This window comes from Lissotriton vulgaris, chromosome 8 (genome assembly GCF_964263255.1).
Source record: "Lissotriton vulgaris chromosome 8, aLisVul1.2, whole genome shotgun sequence".
NCBI lineage: Eukaryota > Metazoa > Chordata > Amphibia > Caudata > Salamandridae > Lissotriton > Lissotriton vulgaris.
This window is the reverse complement of record NC_141696.1, coordinates 1,432,574,490-1,432,594,998: the sequence shown is the minus strand read 5'-3', so window position 1 is coordinate 1,432,594,998 and position 20,509 is coordinate 1,432,574,490. Positions and strand designations below refer to the sequence as shown.

The 20,509-nt window shown below is 41.7% G+C and overlaps 1 protein-coding gene across 1 annotated transcript in view; it reads left to right on the top strand.

Moving 5' to 3' along the window:
* PDZK1 (PDZ domain containing 1) overlaps positions 1 to 20,509 on the top strand; it is a 107,730-nt gene that overhangs the window by 33,831 nt on the left and 53,390 nt on the right. The window contains exons 2-6 of the mRNA XM_086935503.1: positions 7,221 to 7,435; positions 12,287 to 12,563; positions 16,138 to 16,274; positions 18,087 to 18,282; positions 20,260 to 20,456. Coding sequence (XP_086791629.1) covers positions 7,221 to 7,435; positions 12,287 to 12,563; positions 16,138 to 16,274; positions 18,087 to 18,282; positions 20,260 to 20,456 — 1,022 coding nt within the window. The remainder of the gene's footprint in view (positions 1 to 7,220; positions 7,436 to 12,286; positions 12,564 to 16,137; positions 16,275 to 18,086; positions 18,283 to 20,259; positions 20,457 to 20,509) is intronic.

The window sequence follows — 20,509 nt, the reverse complement described above, 5'->3', positions numbered from 1 at the left end:
TTGCTATTCAATTTTACTGTATATAAATGTAATTTTATGTGCTTTTATGATTTTTTTAATGGAATCGAATAAAGCTATCTTTGACTTGGCTTGAACTCCTTATTGGCTACTGAATGGATTTTCCAGGAGAGGAGAGACAAAGGCAACCGAGGACTTTCTTCACTTTAATCATTTAAGTAATATTCGGCGATCTACTTACAACACTATTTTTTTACACTATCTAATGGCTCAGGGAGACGCACTGTGACATCACAGCTCAACTGTAGTAAGGTATTACAGATGAGTAGTGCTATCATTTTCTCATTACCAGTGCATAGGGATACCTAGACTGGAAAGCAATGGTTTCTAACAACAATAGCCCAGTGGAATCCAAATGCAATTAGATGTGAAAAAACACCCATTTTTTAAAAACGTGTAGGTGGAGGTAATACCTGTGCCTGCTAGTGATGACGTCATTGTGCAGGGTTTCAATGAATCTGCCTCAGTCCATCAAAGTTGACCAAACACGGAAGCCTCTGCATTTGCTTCTTCTTGAATTCACTTCTGTCAAGGTGCTTGCCATGCATTTTAACCAGCCCCCCTCCCCCTACAGGTTTAATCCACATTTATTTTGTTAAGTCAAATGATGAAGTTACAGTCAGTATATTTCCACATTTTTTGAACTAATTCGTGTTCACTGAGACTTCAGTGTTTGCCAGGCTTTAGTATTTTAACAGCCATGTACATAGAATACAAAAAGAGATCCATACGGGCACAAGAGGGGCACTTCTGCTGCTGTTCAAGTTTCATTACTAAGGTGTGCCCCTTTTTAAGCGCCCATCCTGTCATACTGCGCAGCCATCGAACTGACAGACTGGAATGGAATGTCTCATGAGAAATCCTTCTCTCCGTTTTTCCCGTTTTTAAAATAAATGCATACAGGTGAAGAAACGTGTTCCATTCTGCGTGCATATGTAAAAAAAAAAAAAGGGAAAACTGAAACCAGAGGCTTTATTTTAATTCGGCCAATGTGACCCTCTTACTGGGCCCGATTCACAGAATGAATTTAAGACTCAATCATAAACTTACTACTGTTTTGGTAGTCACAGATTGCACTTACTACTTTTGGCATTCACAGAATGCACTTACTACTTTTGGTATTCACAGAACGAACTTACTCATTTCGGTATTCACAGAAGTTAGGACTACTAACTTTAGGACTCCTAAATGCCTTCTCTGAATACCGAAAGGTATTCACAGAAGGCATTTAGGCATCCTAAAGTAGAAACTTTACTACTACTAAATTGAGAAAAATCCTAATTTTAAGACTTTCGGTATTCACAGAAGGCATTTAGGCATCCTAAAGTTAGTAGTCCTAACTTTACTACTACTAAATTGAGAAAAATCGTAATTTTAGGACTTTCGGTATTCACAGAAGGCATTTAGGAGTCCTAAAGTTAGGAGTCCTAACTTTACTACTACTAAATTGAGAAAAATTCTAATTTTAAGACTTTCGGTATTCACAGAAGGCATTTAGGAGTCCTAAAGTAGGGAGTCCTAACTTCTGTGAATACCGAAATGAGTAAGTTCATTCTTTGAATACCAAAAGTAGTAAGTGCATTCTGTGAATACCAAAACAATAGTAAGTTTAGGATTGAGTCTTAAGTTCATTCTGTGAATTGGGCCCACTGTGCGGACTTTGAGCCCCTTGTCTGATTCATTCCATTTCACCTTTTTATGGCTCAGTCACGGGATCCCAACATCACCAGTCACACCTGTCCACCTTGCACATCAGATTGAAGAAAGGACCTTTCCACAATCTGCAGAGAGCCAATATCTAGGCGGCGCTGACAGCCTTTATAGCCGGCTATCCTGTGGCCTTCCCAGCAAGCATCAGCACCTCTCACCGCTTCACCAAGATTACTCAGCAATCACGAGGCGCTCCTTCTTCAGGAGCAAAGGTCTTAGCTGACCTGGCACAGAGCGGAGGGATGGGGAAAAGTCCACCCTTCTGCCAATCAATAACTGCTGTGTGAAGCACTACAGGCAAGGTAAACCTTTATCAGAATACACCTTAACCTGGTCATGGCTCAAGCAATATGTAGGCTGTCTACCTGCTGCTACCCTGACACACTTAGAGGGATAGCACACTTTGGGGTAATTTATGACCCCTTGAGCCACCACAGCGTCACTTTTGGTGTCGCTCAAGCGACACAGAAGACAAAATAATATTTTAGGAGCCGCACAGAGCCCCTCTGCGTGGCTTTGAATGGCCTTATAGATATGGAGTAAGGCAAGGCAGCACAAATCACTGCGTTGCGTTACTCTGCGCTTGGAAGGGGTTCCATCGGGGCGTTGCAGTGGGATTTCCCACACAACACCCGTGTCTTCTGACACATGCAAGGAGAGGAGGCATAACGAGGAGAAATAACATAATTCCTCCTTGTTTTTCTTCTTTCTAAGTGTGCTGCATGCTACAGCTCACATAGAAAGAGGAAACGCCTCTTAGAGTTATTTCTGTGTAGCAAGGTGCCCAGTCATGCACAAAAACAATGCACGGGCGCCTGCTTTGGCGATAGACAGCCGAAACAGCAGCAGCACAGGGGGAAAGGACAGGAATGTCCCGTATTGCTTAAATACAGTGCATTCCTGCCGTTTCACTTTGGTGTAGGGCAGCGCAGCAAGCTGACTCCCTGCACTGCCCTACTTGGAATCCCCATAAATGAGGGCGCATGTGCATGGCAAACCTCTGGGGCCATACCAGGATCAACGTTTCTGGAGCCGCATTAAGAGCTGATCCATGTGGTATGTAGGCCTGGGAAAAATGTGAATTACATCGGAGGAATCTGATTAATTTTAGGAATTACACATCACTCTTTTGATGGGAAGTTACACGGTTACACCATCACACAAACTAAAAGCGATCAAACGAGCAGCTGCTGGCGACTGCTGTGTGTGTCCTGTAGCATTTGTTTTCTTAGCTCAAAATGCATCCTTCTGCCCATTTTGAACACAAAGAAAAATAGAACTAAACGCTGGAGTATGCTTCTCACGTAATTATGCATAATTACGAGTCGTTTTTTGTAAATACGAATGATTATGCTAGAGAATTATGCCAGTTATGCCCACCCCTGGTTTTGTGCACTTGTAGGGCATAAAGCCAATTCATTCATCCCGATATTTATTAGAGTTCCTGCTTTGTTTTCAGCTAATACAGCTCGTAAATTATGGGCAATGTTTGACTCTTTCAGTTTCTGAGCTGTGCTATCTGAAAACAAAGCACTAGTTCAGAGAAATATCAAGTTAAATGAATTCAATTTATACCATACAGTTGAATAAAACAGGTGCTCAGTTTTGTTCTGTGCCATAAATGCTCATCATGATATAGCCCCTGGAGCTGTGTATGATGTCATTGTATGTGCTGCGGAGCACAAGTGGTCAGTGCGTTTCGTTTGGCGTCTTGAACACAAGCATGAACTCGAAATATCTCTAACAAGGCTCAGAAGCACAGAGCAGTTGTTGCCTCCTTGTGTTTCCAAGCTCTGCTAACAGTGGCACCTACACTAATGTGGAGATATTTAGAGTTAATGTATGCACTAAAGGCGGCAACAAGAAATGGACAGGCCACTTGTGCTCCAGCGCAGAAAACTGTATCGATATTCGGCCCCTGGTCACACTTGATGCAGCCTGGGGAGGATTTAAGCACTAAAACGAGTGTTAAGCATGCATTGCAGAGCCACGCTCTCTTCCCTTGAGCTTGTTTTTTCTCTGCACATCAGATGCTCTTTGAAATAGATATAAAAAAATACCTCGATTACACCACAAACAAACTGTATCTGCCACACAAGTGAATGTGTTGCCTAGAATAGTGAACTCGGAAAGAAGAAACCATGGCTCTTGTTCTGTTGGCTAGGAAATTAGGGTGGATGCATTTAGAGTCCTTGCTTCAATGGTCGGTGGGTTTGAGTGGTTCCATTTATATGATGGGAGGTGTATGAATTTAAAAGAAGTTTGGAAGAGATTAGACCAATCTGGAAAGACTGAATGATGAATTTTGATCTTTGCAGTGATTAGATTGATGATTCATCCTTTGTGATGGCTTTTGAGGAGAATGCAATACGTTAATTACTGTTTTTTGCTTAATTTCCTAAGAAAAATGTGTTTTGTTGATGTAACTCTTTGAGTAGCAGTAACGTCGAAGAAGTCTTGCAAGTTTGAGGATGTTGCCAGGGGTTGGTAGGTACGATATGAGTAGATGGGACAAAGATGTCTCGATCAATGCACTGGACTTTGGGTCACTGGTACCCTTGTCATTGTAAACTGAAAGTGTTTTTGTGCATGACAACTATTCATCCACTGGTACTAATTCCAATGTTGAACATGTTTGCAGGTGGCGTGGCGTTAGGTTCTTTAAAGCAGCTGAGATGGTTGTGGTTTTAGTTACTTACCGGGCTGCAGTTGTGGACTATGCAATTGACTGATTTGGCTGTGCTATTGTATTTGCTGTCATTTTGGGTGTGTTTTTGTCTGAGGTGGAAATGTCTTACTTCACATGTTCTGGTAGTGGAGGTCTACTGTATTGCATTTTAAAATGCCTAGGTTTCTCAAGAAAGAAAACTGGGATCACTCAGGGCAAACTCTAATGGTGAGGTTGTTTCTCAGGTGTAAGAGGTATGTAATTGTGATGAGGTTGTGCTGGGGATAATATGAGTGTAAAAACTGTCTTGCATAAAGGTTTGGGTGTCATGCAGTTGAGGAGGTTAACTTTGAAAATATAGAAGGAGCACAGCTTAGATTTTGGAACTGCTGTAGGTACTACGAGGGCTACCAAGAGGTTGTATGGGATTTCTACAATGTTTGTGGGAGTGATTGATTTGTGCTTGTTACAGCGTTATATTTGAGGTGGGAATGTATGTAGTTTGGACTGTGTTTCTGATGGAGTAGGATATTGTGCTATATATGTTAAAGATAATTTCTGGTAATTTAGGAATGTGAGATAAAAGAGGAAGGTGGGACAAGTTAGGTTCACCCATGAAAAGTCATAGGTTTTCTTGTGTAGCAATGGTGTTGCTTGTGGGATGCCAGTCAATCAAATGATCTTGTGAGTAACTTGTGCTGGGTTATCATTGACAGAGTGTTTATTTTGATTATTTATCCTGGGTTTCTTGAATATGACAGACTACAGGGGAACGCTTTGTTGAGTTTTGATGTACCTCAAGGCCCTATTCTAGCTTCCATATTGTTGAACACATGCCCCAAACCCTTTGGTGAAATGGACCTATTAGGCATCACGCATCATTATACTGACAATACCCGACTCTACCTTTATAGATTTGCTAAACTCAGCCGTTCACACCTCAGACTCTGCCTTGAACAAATACACATCTGTGTGATCTCCAGGAACTGAAATGTAACCCACAAAAACAATTCTTACTCTCAAAAACCATCACTACAACCTTCTGAGCATTCGCCAATCTACTAGGATTGGCTCTGAAATCATTACCAGCACTCACTCATTAGGCGTTGCACTTGGCAACAAAATAAACAAGGATTCACCTATAACAAACATAGCAAAAAGGATCCATCATCAGCTGAAACTCTATAGAACCACGAAGGCCAGATTTCCAACTTATTGTACAGGCCATTATCAACTCATGTCTGAAGTATGGGAACTACCTCCTCACCTAGCTTCCATTCACCACATTTGCCTTACTAAAAGCTTTTGTCCTTGTGGCTGCTAGACAGATCTGAATATCAAAAGCTCATCGACATGACTCATGTTCTAACATTCATTAATGGCAGTTTTTTGAGGAAGATGCACTCTCCAAACCACGTCCATCCTTTATAAACCCTTGAGACTGAACACCGCAAGTTACTAGACAAATAATGTATGCATCTCGGCCAGATCTAGCACTTTTGCCACAAAACAAGCACTTTTGCCACAAAGCATTACTTCACCATGAAGCCCCCCTCTGATCCCCTCACTCTAGCACCACGTATGAAAATGCAGAGCAATTTTCCATAATATATCAGACTGGATGCAAGCTTCTGCTTCTTCAAAAATGTCTTGAAAGCCCACCTGTTCTTGAAGCATCTGCAAATACCCCACATGTGGAGACAGCAGCTTCATTTATTTAAAATATTTTGATCAACATTTCTCATTTTTTGTATTTGCTCCAAGTCCACCTGCTCTTGAAATATATGCAAATACCCTACATATAGGAATAACGGTTTCATGATTTTATTTTGTAAACATTTCCATCGCGGTGTCTCCAAATTTATGTTTGCTCTACACCCACCTGCTCTACAAAAATCTGCAACATCCCATATGCAGAGGTAACAGTTACATGTTTTCTTTTTCAATATGTCCATTTATATTTCTGCATATTTCCTTTTGCTCATCGTGCTATCTGCTACCATATATCTAGTTAGTCTGTTTCAGATCTGTGAACAAGTGTTGAAGCATTTAGCACATTTTTTATTTATTTGACCAATAAATGTGTACTGAAATTTGGATGTTTAGCACTCCAAGAAGCCTTTATGATAAATTAAATTCACACAAAAAATCAGCATTTTACAACCCTTTTTAAAGGAACGCATTGTTTTTTAGCACCCCCATGCTGTCAGTCTGCAAGTATAATGGCTTGCTAGCCATTCTTCACAACATTTATGTATGTATGTATGTAGTGTATTTTGTAAAGCGCACAGCTGCCCCAACGGGGCGTCCCGGCGCTGTATAACGCTGTGGAACCCTTCCTGGCTCTCCCTGTGAGATGCCCCTCCTGGGCACCCCCAAGGTGAAGCCAGGCATCCCAGTGTTGTAGGGGCCGTTGTGGACATTAAGCAAGCTATTGCCCAGAGTTGCAGTTTGGGACCCATGATTAGATTAGGCGCCGACGCGAGAATTATCGAGTCCGCGGACATTGAGCCCAAGACCCTGCCGCGACGGAATTGAACCCTGGTCCTGGGCCTGATCTCTGATTCAGAGTCTGCCGCTCTAACCAGTGAGCCACACTTCTCCACTTTCTCCATTTATGGTCACTCAGAATACCACATACTTCCTGCATTATTCTGTTTTTAAAAATAAACCCAGACAAGTAAATATATATCTGTTTGTGTGTTAATTTCACTAAAATCTGAAAACTGGTAGCATTAGCTACATGTGATCGACTGTCTAAATGTGTCTTCTTATTCATGCCTATGCAAGTAGTGATGACATGTCAGCATTTCCCTTTTCCCAGCAAACATGGCTTCCCCTCTCCAGCCAAGAGAATGCATCGTCACCAAGCAGGAGGGGAAGAGCTTTGGCTTTTTTCTGCGCATTGAGCGGGACACAGTTGGTCACTTGATCCGCGGCATTGAATCCACGGGTCCGGCTGCCAAGGCGGGCCTGAAAGATGGGGACAGAGTTTTGAGGGTCGACGGAGTCTTTGTGGACCAGACTGAACATCCACAGGTAACTAAAGTCTCATTGATGGAAAAATGATCTCCCAGTCATTGCTTTTGAGTGCTCCCGGCTGTGGTATAAAGTGGGGCTTATCCTCTGTGCCCTCTCTGTGGGTCTGTGCCTGAATAATAGATCATATCAGTAGTCTCAAAGTCTCAAAAACTTTATTTCGCATCGTTTCCGGTGCATAAAAAGTGCATATGTCACAAGAAATATAAACATATTGCAATACATCCAATGTATCTTAAAACAAGCAAGGTAAAATACATACTGACTAACAGAAGAACTTAAAACAGGTATTAAAACACAGTTTCTTTTTGCCTAATTAATTCCACATTTCAGATATATTTATAATAATCCTCATAAAGCCTTAGTCTAATGTTCAGGGGTCTTGTAGCCAAAAGTCCCTAAACTATATTAAAAGCAATTAGGCCAGAAATGTATATTCATATATTCGGGGCCACTTTGTACATCTTATTCTCGCCTAGCCATAAGCCATTAGGGGGTGTTAAATTCAATCGGTTACAGCTAGCACGGCTTTGCAGGAAACCTTGAAGAATCTTATTCTTAGGACACACATATCCCAATCCATAGGTCTAAAGTTCTATCCTGCACTTCACGGCTGACCAAAGAAAAGTAGCAAGTACATAGCACACCAAGGGAACCTCAAGCTGTTGAAAGTGTGGCAGTGCTAACCTATATGGAGTGAGCACTACACAAATAGTTAGCACTACACAAATAAGGCACTGGTATTCTTTTCCTTTGTTGGGAGTAGAATAAGCAGAATAATAATATGTGCTGGGCTGACTGGGCGGATACGCCGATGCAAGGGCAAAGCGACAGGTTGTGAGTAGGTATTTGACGGAAATCCCAGCAAGAGTAAAATGAGGGTTAAATTAAACCTAACTGTAAATAAATGATGCTGCAAAAAGAGAGTAGTTAACCCCTCCCAGCATGACGAGAGCTCGTCATGAGCCACGGTTCTCGATAAACTGGAAATGGGGCATTGGCATCATATTATAAGGAAAACCATGCCACGGGCATATCAACCTGCAAGAGCACCCAAAATAAATGTTCCCTTTCGTGTTGCCTTCTGCTTTTAATACCCCACCAGCCTCAAAGATAAAAATAAAAGCTCAGGACTGGGGGCTCATTAAATGTATTTTGAATGTATTTGAAAATGGCGAAGCTATCATCAATGTCTCTGCCATGAGCCCTCCTCCTTCCTCCAAAAACTACAGATCTGTAACATGTTTGTTCATTACAAAACAGTTTGCATAAAGAAGCGAACGCTTGTGATGGATACTGCTCCTGTCAAGAAGGGCATGCAGGGATGTAGCCAGGAATATGTGTTTTGGGTGCATGGCCCCAGTAATGACAACCACATATAAGTTCAGGTACACTAATGATTCGGACTCAACACACAGAGTGCATTTGTAGAGGGTAGTAGCCTAGTCCGTAAGATTCGGAGTGTGACTCTCAAATTCTCCAACTAAAAAAGCAGTAGGCTGCAGTGTGGATGGGTGAGATGAACAAGGATTGGGGGGACTCTTTCCAAGGGTCACTACTGATTTGCATCAGGTGGGCCTCCGTCTAGAGTGGCATAGTGGGTAAAAAACAGCGAGTTGGGATTCTACTCCAAGCGACTGACACTGGTCTGTCTATGTACAAGCATTCATCCCAATCTGGAGTCCCTACCCTGGGATCACCTATTTTAAATGTATTTACCCTGCATGCACTCTTCTTTGTCAGGCCCGGACTTGCCATAGCAGGCACCGGGCAATCCCCGGTGCGCCACACGGGTGGGGGCGGGTTTTGGGCACCTGGGGGCCGATTTTGTTACAGGACCGTTTTTGCAGCATTGCTGCATAGTGCCCACACCGCCAGCGCTCACTCCACACTGTGCACGTTACCACTTACATATCAAGGAAACGCATGAGACATATTTGTGGGAACGCAGTGGTGCAGGTTTATTTTGTACAACCAGTAGCTGATAAGGTGGGTCATCTTACAGGCGATCCAATGCGGCAGCGCCTCGCTGACCCGCATGCCCAACGAGCCATCTTGCACTGCGAGTCGATGCTTTGACGGTGCAGTAAATTATCACTTTATTTCGTTCTACTCCCGCCCCCCCTGTCAGGGCGGAGCGATGAGGCACACCCCCGGTCGGTTCAGGCCCCCCGACCGACCAAAGGACTAATGGGGCGCCGACGCTGTTTCCTGGAACCCCCTCGGCTCCAGGTTCTTGGCTCAGGCACCCTTACTGTGCCAGGCAGAGGTATTTGACTGTATCCTTCTGCCGCAGAGGTACCCCTACTGTCCATCTGCTTCCAGATCGCCTCCCATTGGCCGTTGGCGAGGAGGGCGGCTCGGGGGGTTGGCGCGCTGTAAATTCCTCTCGCGCGACGTGTGGGACTAGGACGCTGTCTCGCCCATGCTCCCCTCTGTGTCGCGCGGCCAGCAACAAAATCTGCCCTGTACCAAAATCGGCTGAAAACCGGCCCGGCAAAGAGCTCGGGGGCACCTCCAACCCCCTCCCCCCTGAGTGGGGAGGGGGGCCGGCCGAGCACTTTGCCAGGGCCGGTTGGGGTTCCCAGTCCGGCCCTGTTCTTTGTCTCCGCTCAAGAATTCCTGATGGTAGAGTCGCCAAATCGGTACAAGTCAGCAGGGCTCCATGTTTCCAGTCCTCGCCTAAGCCCAAGTTGCAAATAGGGATGGGCGATCCACCAAATTAATAAGTCAAGACAAATCAGAGCCAAGCCACTGGTCTAGTTTAGATCTAAAAATCTGTGCACGAGGAAAGCTATGGAAGGGTTTGGCATTTATATCTTACAACATACATACTGTAAACATATAATAAAATGTCTTAAAAATCTAAAACAGTGTATTTCTTTAACATGCAGAAGTGTTTCACCGTAGATCATGCAATTATATCACTGTATATAGAGGCATTTATTAGAAAGTAATAGATTTTAATCAAGAACCTAGAAACATTAATGGCTTGTCGCTCAAAGACAATGCCATCAGTGAACAAAGAGGCAAGTGAGTGCTCATATAAATCCTAAACGAGGCCTAGATTCCTGTTGTACATGGTGCAACCTAATAGCCTATTAAATCAAATATAAGTAGTGCTTGTGCAGCGTTCATGCTATACACAAGTAGGTAAAAGTGCTCTCATATGTGGTAATGAAGAAACTGGTGGTCCTGTGAAAGTAAATGTCTGCCTAGAATCACATAATGTGAACAAGCAGTTAAGTATTGATTGCAGATTATCGCGTTTTACATTTTAAAATGTAGCAATCAGATGTTTAGCTCTCGCTCCTTTTTTACAAGAAAGGTCACTGTTATGTCTGTGTTATTATTTATTCTTGGTGTACAATGAGAAAAACCGATACTGACATAGCAGACCCCGCCCATGGCATCCCAGACCCAACTACCAAGCCAAGAATGCATTTATTTGAGTGGTGCAGCACCCCAAATAACCCCTGAAGTTATGCCTCTGATTTTGTATTATATTTTGTTATCAAAGTATTATGCCCCCTTAAAGAACTTTTTGAATTATGGAAAACACCTTGGTCAAATTTGATTGTAATACATAGACTAAAGATATGGAGATTTGGGCCAAAGAAAAGATTCATGGGATATCGCAGATAGGGCAGTGAAATGATGCAGAAAAAAAACAAAAATATACCCAATTGAATCACTGTAAATGGTACAGACCGTTGCCAATCAAAATGCTGGAGACCAGGGAAGGAGTGATTCTCACAATCAAAATGTGATTACTAAGTCAAATAGAGCAATTGCCTAAAGTGGCTCATCAGAAGCCCTTCTATGTTAATGGGTGTGCCATGTTCACAAGATATATGCAAGACGACTAATGCCGTCTTTAGCCTGACCCACAATTGGTAATATGTATTATCATCTATAATAGCGAATTGGTACGGGAATGAGAAAATAATTCTTCCCCCACAACTTAGTTCTTTGTCAATTTGTGCAGCTCTCTTGGGTTGAAATCTGGCAGACCATGGTATTGCTGTTTTATTAGTCTGATGTTAGTCCAGACTGTTTGGTTTTACTAAATGTATATGTATAATAGACCTACTTGCTGACGGGGTAAGTCAGACATTTTCATCCATTGGTCTGTTTTTGTGTCATTCACATTTGTCTTCTGCCCACTACAACATAGATGCAGCATGGAGCAATGGATCATCCCACTTCAGCCCTCACTAACTTCACAGTGAGTGAAGGCATTTTGCTCTGTCACAAGGTATAAATCTGTACACAACGTAGTACCCTTTAGTACCAGGGAATACTATGGAAATGTGTCCTTTACGAGCCAAAAAATATTTTTACTTTTAGCCAGTGTTGTTTCTTTAAATAGATGAGGGACCAGCAGTTTTCCCCACCAATAAAGTTGTGCAAAAACCATGAAAAAAACAAGTTTTAAGAAAGCTAAAAGGCTGGCAGACAATGCAAGGCGTGTAGGCTTTGCCAGTGCTTGGTTCTTGATGTTGATAAGTGCCTGAAAGATTGTTAATGAAATAAAAGATGAAAGGACTACAACTACCATGGTGCTTTCTGTGCTATGCTAAGTTTGGCATCCGCATGTTAGTCTTGCAAACCAACAACAAAAATCACATGCTCACAAAAATCACATAGTCAAATGGTGAAAGGTAACAAAAGTAGCACTTGATACAGTGGGGAGGGCTGGGGTCATTAATTAACTAAAAGGAGGAGGATGACTTGCCCTGTTCAGTGCCTGATTCCTACAGCCACCATTTTACTTCAAGCTGTGTGCCTGACCTACCCACGGTGACGTCACTTCAGCTCCCATGACAGCGGCTGCCCTTCTTTTTACAGGTGGTGGAGCTCATTAAAGCCAGCGGGAACACAGTGAACCTTTTGGTTCTGGATGCAGTCTCTTATGAAAATGCCAAGAAAAAGGGAGAGAACCTGGAGAACCTGAGTCAGAATCAGCCGGCTCGAGCACCAGAAACAGTGTCTACAGCAAACCAGATTACAACACCAGAAACAGCGGTTACAGCTAACCAGGTTACAACCTCTGCGCAGAAACCGCGTATTTGTTACCTGGTAAAGGACAAAAAAGGCTATGGCTTTTCTTTGAAAACAACACAAGGTGAGAAATTTTTCATGTTCAGAAAAATAAATGGAAATAAACAGATCAATTAAATATCAGGTAATTCAAGAGCACCTGGAAATATATTGCTTCAATACCTGAGCAAATATTTCTTAATAATACTCTTGTCACATGCTCCATTTTTTGATGATTCCCACAACAAAATGCTTATTTGCTCACCGGGACAAAAGTAAAAATAGAGGTGTGGGCACTATAACTCGGGTTCAGACCCTTCAACAACTGACTTATAGTAGGCTATAATGCTATATTGGAAGTGTGAAAATGAAAATTACATTCAGAAATCGGAATAATAACAATCTCTACTAATTAAGTGGCTTTACCTATGTTGGTTAAATTGAAATATTGAGTACTTAAATAAAAATATGAACTGAGATAAAAGAAAGGTTAGAAATATACATAACTTTTAATTTATCCAGTCATCCCAAAAGAGCTTTTGAAAAATGGATAGACTGGAAAAGACCTGTCCACCAGCTATTTAGAAGACTGGCACAATATTGTGTCTTGGCTTTACATAATGGCCCTACCTGAGAATTATTATCAAAGCCAAAACAGGCGATAAACTCTCCAAAACAAAAAACAAGCAAGAGTCGATACAGTGCCTCGTCTCTCTTGACCTTATCATAGGAGTGTGTCTTTTTCAGAAATATTAGTAATCTCAGCCTTTTGCGAAGGACAGACAAGTACATAATTTACAACTGAAAGAGATGGGCTGAAAAGTTGAATGTTGACGAGAGGGGTTGCCAGAAGTGAGTTTGCTTTCAAGGAGCTTCAGATCAACCCCTGAACCCAAGAATCGAGCACAGACCCACCCACCACTAATAGTGAAATAATGTGGGTTATTACAACAGATCCCTCAGTCGGTCCTGCACCATGTGAAGGTCAGACTCTGAATCTCTGTATCTGTAACTATAATCCTAGCGTCTCAGCATTGCTGTACCCATACCTGCCAACTCACACGGTGCCGCAGTGTGACACACGATACCGGCTCCCATCACACGGTCTCCCAGTGAGGAGCCAATATCACACCGTGGCACTGAAAACAAGCTGAAAACCACTGTAAATAGTGGTTTTCCAGCTAGCTTCCGAGAGCCTTTGAACTGCCGATGTTGTGAAAACACCCCAGAACATCGGCAACAGCTTCATTAAGCTTTTTTTTGTTTTGGGAGGAGAGGACTTGGGGGGTGGGGTGGGGTCCATAGTGCCTCCTAGGTACTTTTCAGGACGAGGCCCCGCCCCTTCAAGGCCCCAACCCCTCCTCACACTGTGAGATTGTTCTTCAAGCTGGCGGGTATGTGAACCAAATCTCTGAGATGTTCCATCTTAGAAAAGAACTCCAACACAATAATAGCACAGAACACAACAACACACAGCACAGGCACAACACAGCCTAACACAAAACAAAATGCACACTGCATTCCAGTCACATAACACCACAATGACATACCAGCACAGGGCCAAAGTTATTAGCAACACTAAAAATGCATTTCCTATGAAAACTAACCAGTGTTGACCGCCACTGGGATATATATAGATATATATAGATAGATATAGATATATCCAAAAGAAGAGAGCACCCAACACTTGAAAGCGCCACACATCGTCGCTCGTCACAGCATATTAACACCAAGTTCCATACGCGTTTCGGGCATGCAGGTGCCCTTGTTCATTGGCTTGGTTTTTTTTTGGAGTGAAGGCAGCAATAGTTTGTCTCACACCTGTCACTGATTTATATGTTCCGCCCTCATGGGCGTGTGAAACAGTGCTTTATGGTTATTGCAGTTTTGATGTTAAAATACTTCCTGAGTAGGTGCTGCGATTTTCTCCATAAGTCTTTTAAAATACCACAGTGGGCAGCTGTTGACTAAAGAGGCAACCGCTCTGCTTAGTGCCCCCAAGCAAAACGGAACACAACGTTCCAACAGCGCCTCGTCAGTCATTGCGCTGGACCTGCCTCGTATGCAGTGTGGCGCTTTTGCTACCTGGATATGCCGCTATATATCCAAATGAAGAGAGCACCCAACGCTTGAAAGCGCCACACATCGTCGTAATATATATATATCCCAGTGGCGGTCAACACTGGGATATAAATATCATGTGATCAAGGCTTCGTTGGGAGCAAAAACATTATGGATGCACAGAGAATAAAGGAGTAAATATCTGGAAATTTTATATATATATATATATATATATATATATATATATATATATATATATATATATATATATATATCAACAAACCATGTATTTTGGTGCTGTGGCACTATTGTTTAAGAAATGTATAAATAAAGAGCAATTTTGGACAGTCGTCTAGGCAACCAAAGCTAGCACAAGACAGATTGTTACTCCAGAGCTCAAATAAACACACCCAAGGCCAGATCATAAAACATTTGTGTTTGTAGCTAATAGGCATTGCCACCTTTCTCGGAGAAAGAAACAGAAAGATGTTGTTCATTTTGAGGTTCTAGGAGGGCCTAAAGCTGTTGCTTCAATACAAAGTTGTGTAAAAGCATTTACATCCTTTTTTATTATAGCTTTTCTGCCTTTTTACTTTAGTAATTATTAAGGAATGTTGTAGACAGCTCTAAAATATGTGATTTATTCTGTACTTGTTTTAAGTTTGCATTTCACAGTGAAACATTAACTTGCGGCCTCGCCATGCACTGCTAATTATTCCATTTATAACATCGTTTATGACATCTTCTGTGACATTACTGATAATATCACGACAACATTTGCAGTGAAATTGTTGATGAGAAAACTGTGTATGGTGTGGGGGAGCGGTAAAGCTACCATAGGGCATGAGTTACAGTTACTTGAGATAACTGGTGAATTTCAGTGGTTTCTAGAGTTCAAAACATTACATTGTTACCAAATATTTCACCTAACTATAACACTACTTTAACCTTTGTTTTTGCACCAAATATATACATATATACACACATATATATATATATGTATGTATATATATGTATGTATGATGTATGTATTCATATATTTATCTTACCCTTAAGTCAGTCTTGTTATCACTGCATGATTTTGGTGGTATGTATATGCATACCTTTCAATTCAATTCAATTCAATTCAATTAATTTATATAGCGCGCTACATACCCAGAGGGTCTCAAGGCGCTTGGAGAAGGGTGGGGAATTACTTGTCGAATATCCAGGTTTTAAGTTGCTTTCTGAATGCTAGGTGGTTTTGAGTGAGGCGAAGGTGTGTGGGAAGTGAGTTCCAGGTTTTGGCTGCCAGGTAGGAGAAGGATCTACCTCCCATGGTGGTTTTGTTGATGCGGGGTACAGCAGCAAGGGCTTGGTGGGAGGAGAGAACCTTTGCATATCACTGTACTTTCTGTCGCAGATTAAAAACTCGCCTCGTTTGATGTCTTTAAAGCTGTTAGATGAGGAGGTCCAAACGTGTATTAAAAAACTGGGTGTGGCTTGGGCGCAAGGAAGGCACTTCTGAAGACTGCACACTCCACAAATCTTAATATAACGTAGAGCATCGTATTTGCAATGCGCTTGTATGTGTAAACTACTAACATATCTTCTTCCAGGTCAAAATGGTTTGTTCCTAACGACACTGGTCCCAGAAGGAGTTGCCGTGAAGGCAGGTGTCAAGGACAATGATCGTTTGATTGAAGTGAATGGGGAGAACGTGGAAAATGCCACACATGATCAAGTGGCAGCCAAGGTAACAAGACTCTATGCAATGCAAATAGAGTCAAACTTTGCACTCTTGTTTGTAGTATGAGGGAACCTTTGACAAAACGCTATATAAAAATTCCCAATGGAATTTTCCAATTTTATGACCATTTAATATTAAAGTAACTGATTATATCACCTTAGAGACGCCTTCTTCACTAATGATCCAGTGTGTCTCACAGTTATTAAGATTGTTTGATGGCAGTGGGAGATTTAACATTGTTGTTATGGTTATGGGCACACAATATCTATCCAGAGTTTATTCATGGTTTAACCTAATTAGTGAATACACATTTGACAGGAATAGCAAATTACTGGATTGGAACTCCCTCCCCAAACACCTTCCAGCTTGCCCAAAGATTTGTCTATATTATCAGGTGATCTGAGTACATGGTCAGGGATGGACTCACTTTGTGCATTCAAATGTCTCCTGTTGTACTGGCAAAACCTAAAAATATAAAATCCATTTCCTGCCTATCATTCAGTGGTGTGTTATTAATGCTTTATGCCTCAAGGCTGGTAAACGTTGTATACAGAGACATTTAAGGTCAACATACATAGTATATAAGTGGCTGTGATGCCTGCACATGTTCACCTCAGTTCAACTCTCTTTGGGAATTCCTGGTCTGTAGGGTTTGCATTAAGGTATGTCTCTTGACGACCATGTTATTCTGATTAAACATTTCTTCATGATTTGGTACTTGATGGGCTAAGTTTCATTGTTCACATACTGTACATAGTGGACTTTAGATTTATCATTCTAGAATTCACAGACTTTTGGCACTGGACCAACACCAGAAAGTCTGAAGACTTGCATCAATTTACTAATTCTTCTCACCTAGCTTTAATCTTCAAGAAAAATCTAAGATAATACTAGGAACCCTCCACAAAGCATCCTGGGTGTAAAACACCCACATTGCTTTCCGACATAAAAGGGCCTCTTCTATCCTCTACATATGAGAACCTGAGAATGGTGATTCATAATTTGTAAAATGTGGATTTATGCAGATTGATAGGAATGTGGGTGATCTATTTGGTACAGAGAACACTCATGCCCCACAGTGATGCAGTATTGCACTTGAGTCTAGATAAATCTTAGGTCAGGTTAGAGGAAACATCTGCCATGTAGGTACCTGTGCTGTGTTCAGGTCATCCAAATCTTTGTTCAGTTCTGAACAAAGCAGTTAGATGCACTTGGGTTCAGTGCATTATAGGTATAATGAGGATGAACAAAAAAAACATGTCTTATAGAGGTCTGTAAGCTGTAGGGTCTAGAAAAAGCTTACCTTAGTATAGTTCAGAACTAACACAAATAGAAAGTGACAACCCTAGAGATTATCCAGCATGAAAAACAAGTAATTGCAGTGAGATGTTACATTGAAGTTACATTGAAGTTATCTTCCCTCTATAGCTAACTGGCATGTATGTCTTTTTTAAGGTTGTTTGGCCAAAATACTTATTGGCCAAAAGCCGTGGTCCCACCGCCCCACCACTCTTACGTGCAATGGCCGCGGCTGTCATTAAAACTTATTCCGGGGGTCCTATGTGCTATGCCACACCTAATTTAAAAACAAGGTACCACTTTACTTTTTGTTGTTTCTCCTCAACTCTCTCTGCTTAGGTATCTAAGTACATCACAATTCACTCACACATCAAAAAGATGAAAACAGCTACTAGCATCTCCACGCACAAGTTAACTGTTTACGCTTGCCCTTACCATGTCAGAAGAAAAATAAAAGATCCAGAAGTATGCTGTAAAACATTCCACTATAATACCACCATTTATTTTAAAATATTTTAGGTAAAACAGTCTGGAGATGCAGTTGTATTCCTAGTAATCGACAAAGAATCATACAAGTTCTACAGCGATTCGAAGATCCCAATGAAAGGCGAGATGGCTGATCTGAAGCTTCTTCCTTTAAAGCCAAGATTAGTGGAGCTGAAAAAGGGGACAGATGGTTATGGGTTCTACCTAAGGGAGGAACATAACAAGAAAGGTAAAGTTAACTAGCATTTTGGCAGACTATATTAAATAAAGCTGCACATTTGTGTTGTGGGATGGGGTTGGCTTTAAGTGCTGTTTCATATTTTTAACATTACAATCTAACTTTGCTCACATTTTATATTTCTCCTTTTATATCCCATTATATTTTTTGGGTGAGCTTTTTAGTCTAGTGTGATTCAATCAGTCAATATCCCTTTAGTTCTTCTTTTGCCATAATCTCTTAAAAGCTCCTCATTTCATTTTGATCTTTTTATCCTTAGGTATCTATTTGTTGGTTTTAGCTGACCATCTTGGTTGATACATTTCTATCCCGTTTTTTCTTAGATTTTATTTATTTTACTTTAAATATATTTTCATTTTCTAATTGAATTATTGCAGCTCCAATTTTAAATTGCGGCCTTCCTCTGTGAAAGGAGGTGCCATACAGATTTATTGAATTTGAGGATAATAATACTTTTATATGTACAAAGACCATGAATGATAAAATATGAAAGAAAATCAATGATGTTTCGAAAGATAATGTGCAAAGATAGTTGTCTAATGTTGGAGAAAAGTAGCATGGGTGCACTAAGATTAAATACATTTATTTTTTGTATGGATTTGTATGTTATGTCCTCATTGACACTGTATTTTCCTCGGCTTTCGTGTAACAACCTAATGCTTCCTGGATGCTGTACTGAAGGTTTTTTTCCTGTGAGTTAATTAGACTTACATATCTAATAGCACTGACTTGTAGGTCAAGAGCCAGGAACTGGAAAGAGTGTCTGTGATGACATGGAGTGAGGTGGTCACCCTAATGTAATATGTTAGTAAGGAGTTTTATGGCTTGTTACAACCAGATTAATATAACACCAGAATAGCCATTCACTTCAATAAAGTCCCAACCATAATACATTCCTCAAACTGGCTAAAATGTTGTATTCAATGGTGAAAAGACCAAAGTCATCCTTCTGAATAAAACAACACTCCAAATGATTGTGCATCCCATGACCTTTCCCATGTTTTCCCATACTCGTACTTCTAAACTAGGAGCCTCATTATGATGGCAGTCAGACCGCCACTGACAGCTCACCAGTGGCGTTCCCACCACCATCCATAGAAGCGATCTGATGGTCGGAGGCGTCGGTTGTAGGGACAGTCCGCTGCTTTATCAACAGGCAGCGATCAGACCGTAATCCCCACAATAGGGGTGGTTCCTGGTCAGGCACTGCCTTACGGATTATGATGTCCATTTTCCTCAGTCTGTACATGGTGGTCCGACCGCCATGTACAGTCTGACAGAAAGGGACTTTGGGGGCCCCTAGCATGGCCCCTGGCCCCAGTTGTCCTCTCCTATGGGGCTTGGGGGGCACATGCAGTGCCCCCCACAAACATCCATGGACCCTGTGCCAGGCACCTCATGGTGCCTGGCATACATTGCATGGACATTTAAAACATACCGTTTTCTTTTGTGGTTTGTGCTGTGGCCCTTTTCCAGGCTACTTTGGCAGGTGGAACTGCCGACTACATGTAGGCGGGTATCCATCCCACAATGATGGCAGTCGGATGCTCATCCGACCACCATCATAATAAAGTCCCAGAAGCTTTTTTTATATGACAGTTATAAATAGCAACTTCCTTTGAATAGTGCACTACCACATTAACTCATTCATAGACTGCAATGCCCAAAATACAGCTGCCTGACTCTCCTTGAACCTTTGCCGCTGTGACAGCATCTCCCAAGGGTTTGCTACCATACACTGGCTCCATTTATCAAATACATGTAATTCAGGTCTCTCTGACTTATTTATTGGGCATTTCCTGAAATCCCTGCATTTTCATAAAACTTCATAAGTGTTGTGGGTTAATGCAAAATGAGAAGTTTAGACGCAACTGTCCAATAACTATATTGACCAATCACACAACGAATCAAGATTTTTGAGCAACTGACCCTACCTCTGTGATTTTCATACTGCTTTTATATCTGCAGGTAACTTCATAAAAGACATTGACCCTGGCAGCCCTGCTGAAAAGTCCAGTTTAAAGGACGGCGACCATTTGGTGGCAGTGAATGGAGAGTCTGTGGAGGACTTGCAGCATGAGGATGTGGTGGAGAAGATAAAAAAGGGTGGAAACAAAACCTCCATGCTGGTGGTGGATGCAGAGACAGATCGCCTATACAAAATGGTACGGCAGGAATTAAGGGCTTTGGAACAGAGTCACTGTTCTAGGGTTTAGTC